This window comes from Ctenopharyngodon idella, chromosome 7, assembly GCF_019924925.1.
Source record: "Ctenopharyngodon idella isolate HZGC_01 chromosome 7, HZGC01, whole genome shotgun sequence".
In the NCBI taxonomy this organism is placed as follows: Eukaryota; Metazoa; Chordata; class Actinopteri; order Cypriniformes; family Xenocyprididae; genus Ctenopharyngodon; species Ctenopharyngodon idella.
The window spans coordinates 5,517,501-5,531,329 of record NC_067226.1 but is presented as its reverse complement, the minus strand read 5'-3'; the positions used below and the strand labels follow the sequence as shown (position 1 = coordinate 5,531,329).

Below are 13,829 nucleotides of genomic sequence, written 5' to 3'. Positions count from 1 at the left end.
GCTGTAATAGAATGACAGATACACCACAGATACCTGAGAACAGCCATTATATGAAACAAGCAAAACAAGCGGTAGATACACTATGCCCACACCAACCTGCCTCCAGAGACATACATTCTGAAATGACAGCTGACCGTGAGATGAATATCAAAAGACTTTCTGCTTTACAAGCAAGTGATATTTGAGAATCTGTTATCTAATTCTCTCTTTCTCCCACAGACGTGGTGCTATGCTATCTCTTAGCTCTCACGGCATGCTGGGGAGAGATATGGAGGGAAATAGCACCTGCACCAGTGGAGGCTTACAAAGTGTTTCTCTGTTGTCAAATGTCTCAGCTTGGAAAGACAGCTCTGCGATAGTTATGGGAGAGAAGGGAATTTAAATAAGAGATGGGGGACTAAAGTCCCATTGTCTGTGAAACAACTGTTTATTTTCTGTTCCTCCACACTGTCAAGGTTGGCATTAGGTGCGTCATTTGAAGTTGACAGCACAGTGAAGGGTTTGCACGCTCGCTAGTGGAGTCATGATGCAGATTCCAGCTGATGATCCTGTCATGTTCACTTGTTTCAGCTCGCCTCTCTCAGTACATTGACAGACATGACAAAGAAAGATTTTTCATTCATTAAAAAAGGAAGACCATCTTTCCCAAAATAAAATGAGTGATGGAATGATAATTGCAATCCTAAAGGATGAATAAACTCCACAAAACAGTTTAAAGCTGTTTGGACTAAACTGCCTAATATGGAGGACAAGAGTTTAATTACTAGCTCTAATCTTCTTGGCTTGTAAGCAATTCAGCATTTTGAATTTGCTTTTTCTCATTAGCATCCTAGGACAATAGCAGCACTCTGAGCTTGTATTCACCTAGCATCAGTAATCAAGAGTGGTTCATTTTAATTGGTAAATTAATCAATTTTTTAATCAAACTGATGGAATCTCAGCTTTTTCAGCCCATTTCCAATGGGTTAATTTTGTCGATCTGTTGAACATGCTAAATTAGTTCTCAGATTAAAAACAGAACATCAACATGTTTTTTCCCAAAAAATGTGTTACTTATGACTTTGGCAGTTTGATACATGCTCCGAACCACTGATTCGAAACAAAAGATTCGTAAAGCTTCGAAGCAGTGTTTTGAAATCGCCCATCACTAGATATTGTTGAATAAAGTCGTTATTTTGTTTTGTTTTTTGCCGCACAAAAAGTATTCTTGTCACTTCGTAACATTAAGTAAAAGTATTCTCGTCGTAAGATAGTTAAGGGGCAATATATAATTTTTTTTTAATATACTGTATATAAAATGTATCATTACTACAAATACCAACTAAAACAAAAAACAATTAAGGGTTTTGAAGGTATGATCTCATCAAATCTGAATAGGTGCATTTATAGTACTGGGACATCGGTCAATCTTTTTTTAATATATATTATTTTACATGAACTGTCCAAATGAACTGCTCAATAGAATGCATCATACTTTCCAATCCATATAGAGACAACAGTCTGAACAAACTGCTTTACTAAAGTAATCTCACTTTCCAAAGCTATGTGAAAGAAAATACCATCCGAAAGAATTTTCAATGCAACATGCAAGACAAAGAGAGAGAAAAAGAGAAATGACCTTGAAAAAAAAAAAAGCTAAACTCCTACATACTTAGAAAAACAGCAGCGTTGCTATTTAGTTACTCTCAAACACTGAATCAGTCAAAGTAAATAATAGTGGCAAGGTCATTTACTAGGTTGTAAAAATGTAACATTATCTCATCATATTTGACGATGTAATTAAAGTTAATAATTGTTGACTCTTAAGATTTCTTTTCATGTCTCTTTAAATGCACCACAGTCCACTGGCTCTTAAACACAGATGGCTTTAATATATTCATGGCCCTGATGTGTAACCTTTACTATGTAAACACACTTACACCTACTTGAAATGATCCTGTGAACGAGTGAGCCTGCTGCCTTTAGTAAAACATCTGGATTTCACCATAGGTGTGCGTCTCAGTTGAGATGACACCAGCTAATATAAGAAAAGGACAAATGGTGACATTTAAAATCTTTCCGTGGGTGGTAAATTTGCATGCGTCTTAAAGGCATAACACATTTTTTTTAAGGTTTAATTTGTCATTTTCACAGTTTGCTTAGGTACCAGGGGATCGTTGCTTAACTCTTTCCTTGAAGAGAATGATAAAAATTGCAGTTCTTAACCATGGAAGAAAAATACAAGACATTCAAGTAAGTCAGAGTATCTGTATATACAACCTACAGCTATTTTAAGGCCAAGTAATGCCACATTACGACAGTCCAGGCAACCAGAATAAATTGGGAATCTGAGAATTGTTGCAACTTTAGGTGCAAATTAACCCATCAAAAAAGAAAAGAACAAAAGTTTATTCCTGAATCAGTTTTGCACTTTTAGTGTTTTGACTTGTATTGTTAGAAGCTTAACTTACCGTTCATTTTCTCCTCCAAATGCATTGTTCTTAGCTGCACGCAGATACCCTTTTGCTGGACATTTTCAAGTGGGTATGGCATCAGAACGAAACTAACTGTAGGACTATCTGCAAAAAACACTGATACATTTTTTTAAAAAGTCATACAGGTTTGGAACAACATGATGTTAAGTAAAGGATGACAGAATTTCTTCCACATTTTGTTAGTCTGTAATGTTTCCTCTCTAGCCATTGTACCAGTCATGAATGATACCTCAGAAAGTGCAGTTGAGGAGAGGTGTATTACTTTTACTAGTAATTTTCTCCAGGCGAACAATGAAATAGATGCATTGTATAGACTTGCATTGTAGGATGGATTCGTATTCATGAGACAAGAATATCATAGACACTTGAGATGGAACTTGTGCCAATAAGGAACCACCTAGCAACTACCGTACATAGCAACACTCTATCACTCAGAATACCTTAGCAACCACAGAGCAACACCCTAGCAACAGAACACCTCAGCAATGTGGCAGTATTTGAAGCACTACTCACATTTTCTTTAGAAAAGCTATGTAAAAATCTAGTATCTCATTATTAATCACATCTGTATAAGCAGTATTCCACTGAAGATCTCATTTTTGTTCTTCTAATAAATATATACTGTATGCAACATGACCAGATAATACATGGAAGATGGCAGAGCTACACAAGTACTACATACTGTATCTCACATTCAGTACAGTTCCCTCCACAGCCTGCTGACAGTCTATACTAAGTGTCAATGTGGCAAAGCAGTACTATAAGTGTGTTACAGACACTCAGTGGGGAAACCTTGTTCATCTCCATATAGATATTACCATACTGTTCTCGTTGCATTCACACTTTTGAGCCGTCACACTTGAGGTCTCCAGATGTCAATATTGAATTTCGCTTCTACAGAAGCACTCAGATTCCTCGACAAGTTTGAGATGTGGATAATTGGAGGTCGTTAAAGGGGCCGGGAAAGAGTAAGGATGTTATTTTAGTCTTTGCCTGCTTCAGATTATGACTTGCTACATTAACCATAAGTGCAGGTAGAACTGAGGACACACTACATTAGGTAGCAAAAAAGTTAACATCTCGTCTCTTCTCCTTCAGTGGCACAGAAAGACTCTGTCAGCATCTGACATACATGGGTGGAGGAGACCGAGAGATACCAGAGATGAGCTTAAGTGAAGATTTTAGAAGTTAAACATGGTAAGATAATAAAACTATATTAACAGGTACATGTTTGGCATTGGACACTAAAGCTGCTCTTTCTCAGCACATCATTATTATAATGGACCGAGAAGTTCCTCAAAGCCACGGTAATAGCCAAAATATCCAATGAAGCAGAACAGAACCTGATGCAGTTTAAACATATATTTAAATGCACAAAATAATAGGTCTCTGGCACGTTATGCTTCGGTGCACCAGCACATTGACCTTCCGACTGCATCTGCAATGTGTAAATGTATTTTGGAAAGTAAATACAATTTATTTTGAGGAAGCTTCGCTGCTTCACTATACAAGCTCTCCAGACAGAAACACTAAAAAAAACAAAAAAAACAAAACTGCTGTGATCTTGCCATTCAACATATTACAAACCAATTAATACACAGAGACGCATAAAGAAAGAGATATATGTCCTGGGGTAATCTTTGGTTGCTGAAGCGTGTCTGAAAGAAGAACGATTCAAGTATAACACTACCTGCATTATAATGAATTATCATGTGAACAATGCACATGTACTCAAAGCATAATAGAAAGGTTTTAAGAGATGTTAATATAAAGATGTCACAGAGACGCAGCGCATCCCTAGAAAAGCACAATCAACCGTGTGATTTTAGTTAAAGTCAGCATGAAACACAAATTGTGATTGTCTTTTTTTCATTTTGCGACATATATCCAAGTGAAACAGGTTCCCAAATTAGAAAAAATGTATAGGGCGGGAGTTGATTTTGTCCATCGGGAATTGATTGCATCGTTTTCTAATTGATGCAATTTTATGCAAGTATTTTTGATTAAAAATTACAAATTGATGATTACATGATTTAAAAAAAAAAAAAAAAAAAGATTGTGCATGGATAAATCATTTCTAATAAACACTGTAATATTCCATAAACAAATTAAATTGATTTCATGGTGACTTTAAATGCCTTACGCTGCATTCACACGGGGCGTCGGCGTTAACGCTTCTCATTTACTTTGAATGGGTGACGTCATGTGTTGCCGAACTGAATTGTGGGTTCCGTCACGTTGCTTCGATCGCGGCAGAAGTTAGGGTTAGGGTTATCAGATCACCTTATGCAAATACCCTAGAGCAGTTGCTAGCCAACTGCGTTCATGCGACACTGGAAAGTAATGTGATTGGCTGTTATCACTATAACGGTCGTGTCAACACCAAGCTTCAGGCACGCCCTCCGTCAAGCATTGATGCCGACGCTCCATGTGAATACAGTGTTACACTGTATTCACACGGGGCGTCGGCGTTACCGCTTGACGGAGGGCGTGTCTGAAGCTTGTGTTGACACGACCGTTATAGTGATAACAGCCAATCACATTACTTTCCAGTGTCGCATGAACGCAGTTGGCTAGCAACTGCTCGAGTGTTTGCATAAGGCGATCTGATTGGCTGACGCCTGCGTTGGCGCTTGAAAAGTTGAGAAATCTTCAACTTCTGCCGCTTGCAATGCGAGTGAAGCGACGCGATGGAACCCACAATTCAGTTCAGCAATGCACGACGTCACCCATTCAAAGTAAACAAGAAGCGTTAACGCCTACGTTAGGGGCCGTTCACGTCGCGTCTAAAAACGCGTGGAAAGCGCGGCCGCGCTGCTTTCTCCTCCTTTTCAAACCGCTTGCGCTCCCGTGGCGTCTGTCGTTGCTATGCAACCATGAACTGCGCTCTCCACGATGACGAGGAAGTATCAGCAAATGATTAATTGACTTCTAGCCCTTGCATTAGCTTTACTACTAGATATATTTATGGAGATGAGAAATAAAAACTCGCCCTGTACAGCTATGATCAGCTGTTCGGCTGAGCTTTCGATGTTGTTACAGAAAGGCCGAAGCTCAGCGGTTGGTTCTTGTCACGTGACCTGTGGTGCGCTTGCGGCATTCTGAAAAGTTGAGGTGTTTTCATCTCGCTGCGGCTATTATGAGCGCGCTTGCTGCGCGCCTACATTTGAAATAATGAACTTGAGCGCGCAAAAGACGCGATATGTGAACGACCCCTTAAAGGGGTAGTTCAGCCAAAAATGAAAATTGTAATTTACTCACTCTTCAAAACATGTAGCCTACTGTATGCATTTCTTTTGTCTGTGAAACACACACACACAAATATATTTTGAAGAATATCTTTGTGCATTTCTTGTCCATACAATGATAATCGATGGGGTCTAAATGTAGTTTTTGGACCACAATGACTTTCATAATATGGACAAAAACAGTAATTAAATTATCTTTTGTGTTTTGCAGAACAAAGAAAGTAACATTTGCACACAAACAAACTCAATGTAGATTAAATCACACCTCTTTGACACTAAATAACTCACACGGCCAATATTTACTGTATATACACTTAACATTTATAGAGGTAAAATACAAACACAAACAAATACAAAAACTGTAATACAGGCCACTTAGGTAAAAAAAACGAACATCTGATAAATACTTTAATATGACCAGTACAAATGTCCAAGTTGAAGATGAGTCAGTATTGGTCCCCATTGCTGATGTAGACAGTATCATATTGCTTAAAAGTTTAACATTAACAGAACATTTGTTAAAATGTTCCCTCATGCACCGGTTCCTTTCAACGGTTCAATGCAAAAGGGGAAAGCAATTATGCTTGTATAACTTTAATAAGAATCCAATTGACTCGTTCACAAACTACCCACGGTTCCCCCGTCCCTACTTCCTATATAAAACAAGACTAGTCCTCCACTGCAAAGACAGAAACACATTTATATGGTCACCAAGAAGAACTCTGGGACAATTAAAGCAGGACTACTGCTGAAAAACAAAGCACTTGCCTGCCTCTTCAGTAACAACACAGCAGAAATGAAATGTTCCTCAGACACAGGGAACATAATCATCATGTTCTGAATGGGTTGTTTTGAATATTGATGTGAGAGTTGGTGTTAAGGGATGGGGGTGTGTGGGAGGGCTGACAAAAGATTAAATGGGAAATCAAAATGAATGGGAAGAGCAAAAGGGAACAGTGGAAATGAATGGGTGACAAGACAAAATTATAATGCAGGTGATGAGAAAATAAATGAAGAGAGGAGGCAGGGAACACGCATGTAAACAGTACATGAAGCAGAAACGCAGAGATACTGTCTGGATGCATGGGTGCTTTTAGACGTCATCCCAGGTCAGTCATGAACTGTGTGTGCCAGCACATGTGTCCGCTTATTACTTTACCATGTGCATTCTAGGAGTCACTAGGCATCAAATGGGCTTTTTAGTGCTCTTGAGACGCCTCAAAAGTCATAGGGTTATAACAGTTTAGTCTATTAATGATCTATGACCTGCACAAAGCCATGTGTGTCCTTATATTTATTATCTATGTGCCATCTTGGACTGTAACCAGCAACATATTGGTGGAGAGACACAAGCAGATTTTTTAGATGAGACGTAATAGCACTGCTTTGGCCCTGGCACACACTTTTTAAGCTGTCGAAAACAGCCGACTGAAAAACTGTTGTGTTTGTCTGCTGAGGATTGTGAAGTCTGTGTCCTCTTCTGGATTCAGCTGAGAGATGGAATGAAAGGGAAGGCGAAATGCTTGGGTGCGATCTATGAGTCTTTCATATATTCCCAGGTGTGGAGTGAACAGTTTAGGGGATCTGAAGCTGCAGTTTTTCCTCCTCATCTTCATCAGGGTCACTAGGGGGGCCGTCTGCATCTTCAGGCCCAAAACGCGTTGAAGCTGAAGTCCTCATCTTACCAAAGAGACCAGGATTCTGCTGACGCCTTAGCCTTTCACAAAAAAAAATAAAAAAAATAAAATAAATAAATAATAATATTAAAAAAAGTAAATAAAGACAAAAGAGAGAAGGAAAGAAAAAAGAATGAGAAATCAGGTGTACCATAATCACAGTGGAATCAAAAAGTATATTTGGGCACTTAAACATGTAAAATCAGTGCATTAGATGGAAAAAATAACCATGTGTCATTTAAAGAGATAAAGTACAAGAATAAATTTTAAGCAAAACATTTCACTAAAGGTTTAGTTTTTAAATTATAAACAATAAATGCACACACACACACACACACACAAAAAACAAACAAAAAAACAATAGAAAGCCTGAGAAAAGGTCTAGCATCATTTGTCGCTGTTGATTTCATATTAGGTTGTTTAATATAAATACAGTTCATACACTTTTAAATGCAGCTTAAGCCACTGATTCTTGGTACCTCCATTACATCCATTAAAATAAGAACAAGAAATCAGAAAAACACCAACAAATAGGAGCTCTGGGAATCAAAGTAACTGTACATCTTCTGGCATGAGAAGCACTGGCAAACAATATTAAAGGGGTCATGAACTGCATTGTTTTATTGTTTAATAATGTTTCCTGGGGTGCACTTATAATGTAAGTATGCTTTTTACATCAAAATAATCATAATTTAGAAATAAAAAGCATTTTTCCTACCCTGATTTTAGCCCTTTTATTGGAACGCTCTGTTTTAAGGGCGTGTCAGCTGTGAGATTTCAGTGTAAACGCCTACTGCTGTGATTGGCTAACATCTTTGCATATGAAACAGCTAAGTATTACTCTCTCGAAAATTTTTAGCACATTTTTTTACTATTACAGCTCTCAAGGTTAACTAATCGTGAAAAGTGTTGATTATAGCATTATATTTAGCCAATCACAGACATGTTGTTGAGCACATGAAAGCAGTGATCTCGCATTGCAACTCAATTTCTGCACACTAACGAATGCTTTCGTCATAACTAACAGTGCAAACGCGATGTAACTAAGAGATTTGTGGAATAAAATGGGAGTCACTGATAAACTCGCGCTGTTTGATTGACAGCTCAAGCGATTGTAAAGGGAGCGTTCTTTGATCGCTTTCTATATATAATTTAATCACCATTTAAATAACAGATTACTTTTATCCTACTAAGAGAAACAACATGCAGTTGATCGTTTAGTCACTTGTTTGATTTACTGACACATAGACAAAGAACATCTGACTGTACATGAATCATTACAGATCAGATCAGGCATTAGAATTAACACAGTTACATGTCGAGTCATACTGTTGAGTCCATATCGTAAAAGTGTTTGCAAAGTCTGCGCCAAAATATGATTGATTTACCAAAGAATCCACAGTGAAATGTATCGAATACAAATAATTAAATAATGCTCAACTGAGACATTCACAATGTTGAAAAAAAGATAACCATATTCCTAAAATGAAACTAACACTGACACGCCAGTGGGCGGGGCTAACATTGCAATGATGAATAGGTGTTGATTTCTTCTGCGGAGGCGGCGTGTCACCTGTCAAAGATTCCGGGACAAGTCGTTCGCTGGGCCTGGTGTTAATAAAATCTTTTACTGGACTAACAAGAAAGTTTTCAGTTCTGAAACTTACAGGATATTCTTCTAGTACGATGACCTCTTATATATCAAAAGCTCAAGAAAAAGTTGATTTCTCAATTTATGACCCCTTTAATACATGCTACTAGATAAATAAAATGCACCAGTTCAGCTGTGGAGGTCAGTGCTGCATCAGAAAATAAACACTGGCCAGTGGGAAAATTAATGGAATACATTTTTTATTTTTATGATGATGATTTTTATGATATCTGAATATTTGAGAGTATTATAACAGCAAACAAGCAGCTGCTCATCAGCACAGGCCGTTCTTTTTTCTGACAACACTCTTTTTAATGCCCATCCTTTTTTCTTTCTGTCTTTTTCACTCTGTTTTGTGTCTCTATTCCTGTCAGGCACTGTATTTGTATGTTTGTGATGTAATTGTAAGGAAATAATGGCCCTGTGGCACGTTAGGAAACATTTCCTGGCCATTAAAGTGCTGGTGGGGTAAACAGACAAGGTAAAACAATCACAACAAATACTACAGAAAAAGAACAAGAGGCTGATGTTAGAAATGGATGAAGAGAGAAAAAAAACCCTCCTCTTGTTTTTGAACAGCTTATGACTCACTATATTGTTAGCATTTGCATAACTGAACAGATGAAAAGCTTCTTGCCTCTCAGGGGCAAATAAGTGAGTATAAAGGGCCCAGGATCCTCTACAGAAGAGGGACCTACTGTCAGGAAACACTAAACACTGCTAAATTACACTTTACACTGTTTTGACCACAGTCGCTCACTCACAGAGGCTAAAAGCTTTGCGAGTCCAAAGCTTCACAGGGCTACAATTTACACTAGAGATCATAAATACAGAGACACACACAAACAGTGAAACAAAATTGATTCTTGTTGAGCCCACACAGTGACTCATGTCTTCAGGCTTTATCTGAGAGACCATGAATATTTTTAGCATTTTAACATTTGGGTGGCAGATAAATAACATGAACATAATTATTTAAAATGTAAATACATGTAGAAAGAGTATTTTTCCTGTCATTTTCTGTCAGTTCTGGATATTTATTTAGGCCAATCACCAGAGACTAAAATACTGTGTGAATAATCATATATTATTACTGCTATTTAAAATAAGTTTTATACAGTCAAACCAAAATTTATTCAGACACCTTGAACATTTCATTCATTATTACAGTTTATTCACTATAGTTTAAAAAAATGGTAATAAAATATGACAAGACCTCAGAGTTAAACTGTGTCAGAAAAAATCTTAATTAATCTTAATTATGTCAGGTAACACTTAAGCAAAATATGGTCAGGTCAAAGTGTCTGAATAATTTTTGGTTCCAAATTTTTATCAATTTTACTGGTAGCATATATACATATGCATATATATATATAAATTAGGGATGCACCGATACCAAGCTCATGTACTTGTACTCATACTCGTAAAAATACCCATGATACCAAAGACCGATACCTCACGTGACGTAACTGACAGAATTTTCCGTGTACAGAGACTCCAGCGGCAGCAGAAGAAAAAATGTTAGCCTCAGGGATGTGGAAATACTTCAAAATTAATGATGACAACCCATACATTGCGAACTGCATGCAAATCGCGCTGAATGACACAGACCAGAAGCACTCTCTTGAGTGCTCTCTCTCTGTCTTGCGCGCGATCCCAGTTCTCTCAGACAGCGCGCGATCAGTTCTCCTTGCGCCTGAATGGTCAAATGCACAAATAGTTGTCAAAATGTCCATCGTGTGGAGTATTTCACGTAAATACAGTCAGTTATGGCTTAAGTGGACGTAAAGGGTATATGTCAGTAGGCCTACAGGTATGTTACATCCATGGATTCGGTCTTAAAATAAATGACAGTAGCCTAATTAAATATTTGTCTGTCATTAATGTTCATAAAACAACAAAAGATGTTAAATGAATGTGTATATATAGTTGTGCTCAAAATTATTCATACCCTTGGTTAATATGACCAAAGGAGGCTATGAAAATAAATCTGCATCGTTAATCCTTTTGATCTTTTATTTTAAAAATCTACAACCTTTCATTGGAGAATAAGAATTTTAAATGGTGGGAAAATCTCATTATGAAAGAAATGTTTTTCTCTAATACACATTGCTCACAATTAATCATAACCTTTTATTCAATACTTTTTGCAACCTCCTTTTGCCAAGATAACAGCTCTGAGTCTTCTTCTATAATGCCTGATGAGTTTCGAGAACACCTGACAAGATATCAGAGACCATTCCTTCATACAGAATCTCTCCAGATCCTTCGGATTCCCAGCTCCATGTTGGTGCTTCTTCTCTTCAGTTCACTCCACTCATTTTCTTTAGGGTTCAGGTCAGGGAACAAAAATAATGATGCAGATTCAGGGAACTAAAAAAAATGATGCAGATTTATTTTCATAGCCTCCTTTGGTCATATTTACCAAGGGTATGAATAATTTTGAGCACAACTGTATATATATAACCTAGGGTGACCAGATTTCTCATGGTGGAATACAGGACGAATGAGCAATGACCATGATATGAGAAATTTTATTTTAATATTATAAAAAAAAAAAAAAATTAATAAAATTTTATTTTAATTTTAATATATGTATAAATATAAATATATATATATATATATATATATATATATATATATATATATATATATATATATATATATATATATAGGTTCACAATGTTATTAACATTTGTTCTGTAATATTTGTTTAGCACTTTTTGAAAGGCAGGTTAAAAAAGACTTGATGTTTGTTTTTGTTTTTTATTATGACTTTGGTAATAATGCCCTTTGAAGGTTATTGGACACTGTGAAATTTGTGCCTTAAGTCTGTGACAAGCACATAAAAATTATTACTTTTTTCATTGGAGTAATAATAAAGAAGCTGTCCTACATTCATTAGTCTCACTGTGTTTTGCTTGGAAAACTGCCACATCACAAAAAAAAAAAAAAAAAAAAAAAAAGAAAAGAAAAGAAAAAAGAAATGAATGAATGTATAGGCATCGGTATCGGCGAGTACCAGAAAAAAAGTATCGTTACTCGTACTCGGCCCTTAAAAAAATGGTATCGGTGCATCCCTAATATAAATTATATAATATAAAATTTAAAATGTAATGAATCCACTGAATGTAACACTGAAGCCATTCTTCCACATACACACACATTTATATTTTATATTAAAATAAGAGAAATATTGATCAATATTTTTAGGTTTAGTTGATATACTGTAACTGCTTGATATTTCATGTCAACTACACATTTACAATTCCTTAGTTCTGATCAGCAAATCTGCTAGCTTTTTATTCCTTAATTTGATCATGGAGGCAAAGAATAAACTCAAACCCTCAGGCATATTATCTGTCATGTTTTGATGTAAAAACATTACACCATCATTTAGGATATGGAATTGACTTCTGCACTATCAAACCAATGAAAAACCAATGTGACCAATGGGAAAGCAGCTATGTAATTGTTCTACCCCAACGCTACTGGCACAGAGACATGTACAATAAAGAACATGTCAGTCAGACAAAGCAACCGTGAAAACACGACACCAATGTCACATGCATGATAATCCCATTCTACACCACAGACATTTTCATTATCCTTTGTTTGATATATTTATTAATATATCCCCCTCTTCTACTCCCCCATACATAACACAGAAATACTCTCTCTAGTTCTCTCTGCCGCACAAAGCTGATGAGTTGCCTGTCACTCAGTGGAGGTGTGCTTTAAGTGCCTGCCTTTTAATGTCTGTAAACCCAGATAAGAATGCAGATAAGAACTGGCGAGCTACATTAAAGCTGCACAGATCCATACCATCAGCTCTCTAGATCTGATCTATCTCACACAAAGCCCTATCACCATGTCTTCGTCTTTGTGTAGCTCATTCCTCCATGCAGAACCATATCTGGCACATTCCTTAGAGCTTTCAAGCTATCAGGTCTACAAAGTGCTTTATAGGGAATTAACACTACACACACACACACACACACGACACACTTTCAGTGCTGTTGTGTGTGTGTGTGTGTGTGTGTGTGTGTATATATTATATATATATATATATATATATATATATATATATATATATATATATATATATATATATATATATATATATAGAGACACACACACACACACACACACACACACACACACACACACACACACACACACACCATGCTTAACCCTCATGTTCTGTTGAGATTGGCTTTAAATTCTTTATGTTTGGGGTGATAAACATATTGTATATTTAAAAAATAATAATATTTATTTGGAAATAAACATCATTTTACTTTCAATTCTTATAGTCAACATAATATGAAATTTGACATACGTTCTTGATCTGATTGTAAAATATAACTTTCTGTCTCTTCTTTTTTGCATCAATTCCACTTGTTTCCCACAATTTCCATCCAACTACCTAACAGTGACCACTTTTCACAATACAATAAAGTCCCACCCTTTTTTCTCATTGCATGTATTGAAAGTACTTCACATTATGAAAGCCAAGTGGGCATATATTAATAAAGTTTTTTATTGTATCAAAGTGGACGAGCACATTGCAGACAGGTAATCGTTACCCAGAAAATTGAAATTCTCTCTTTTAGTCAGTTTGACACAGCAAAAAACACTTCATAGAAAAATAAAATAAAACAAATCCACATAGACTACTAGCAGGAGTGTACTGCTATACTGTTAGTATATCCATGTCTTAGCATATGAAATTCATTGCATTTTTTGTACATAAATTTGTATGTAAATTACCAGATAT

At 36.5% G+C, this 13,829-nt stretch overlaps 1 protein-coding gene across 3 annotated transcripts in view; it reads right to left on the bottom strand.

Annotated features, from left to right (window-relative positions):
• Positions 1-6,020: 6,020 nt before the first annotated feature.
• The window catches only part of ccdc102a (coiled-coil domain containing 102A), a 78,942-nt gene continuing 71,133 nt past the window's right edge, over positions 6,021-13,829 (bottom strand). For all 3 annotated transcript variants that reach the window (XM_051899044.1, XM_051899045.1, XM_051899046.1), the window contains exon 9: positions 6,021-7,439. In XM_051899044.1, coding sequence (XP_051755004.1) covers positions 7,298-7,439 — 142 coding nt within the window. In that variant the 3' untranslated portion in view covers positions 6,021-7,297. The remainder of the gene's footprint in view (positions 7,440-13,829) is intronic.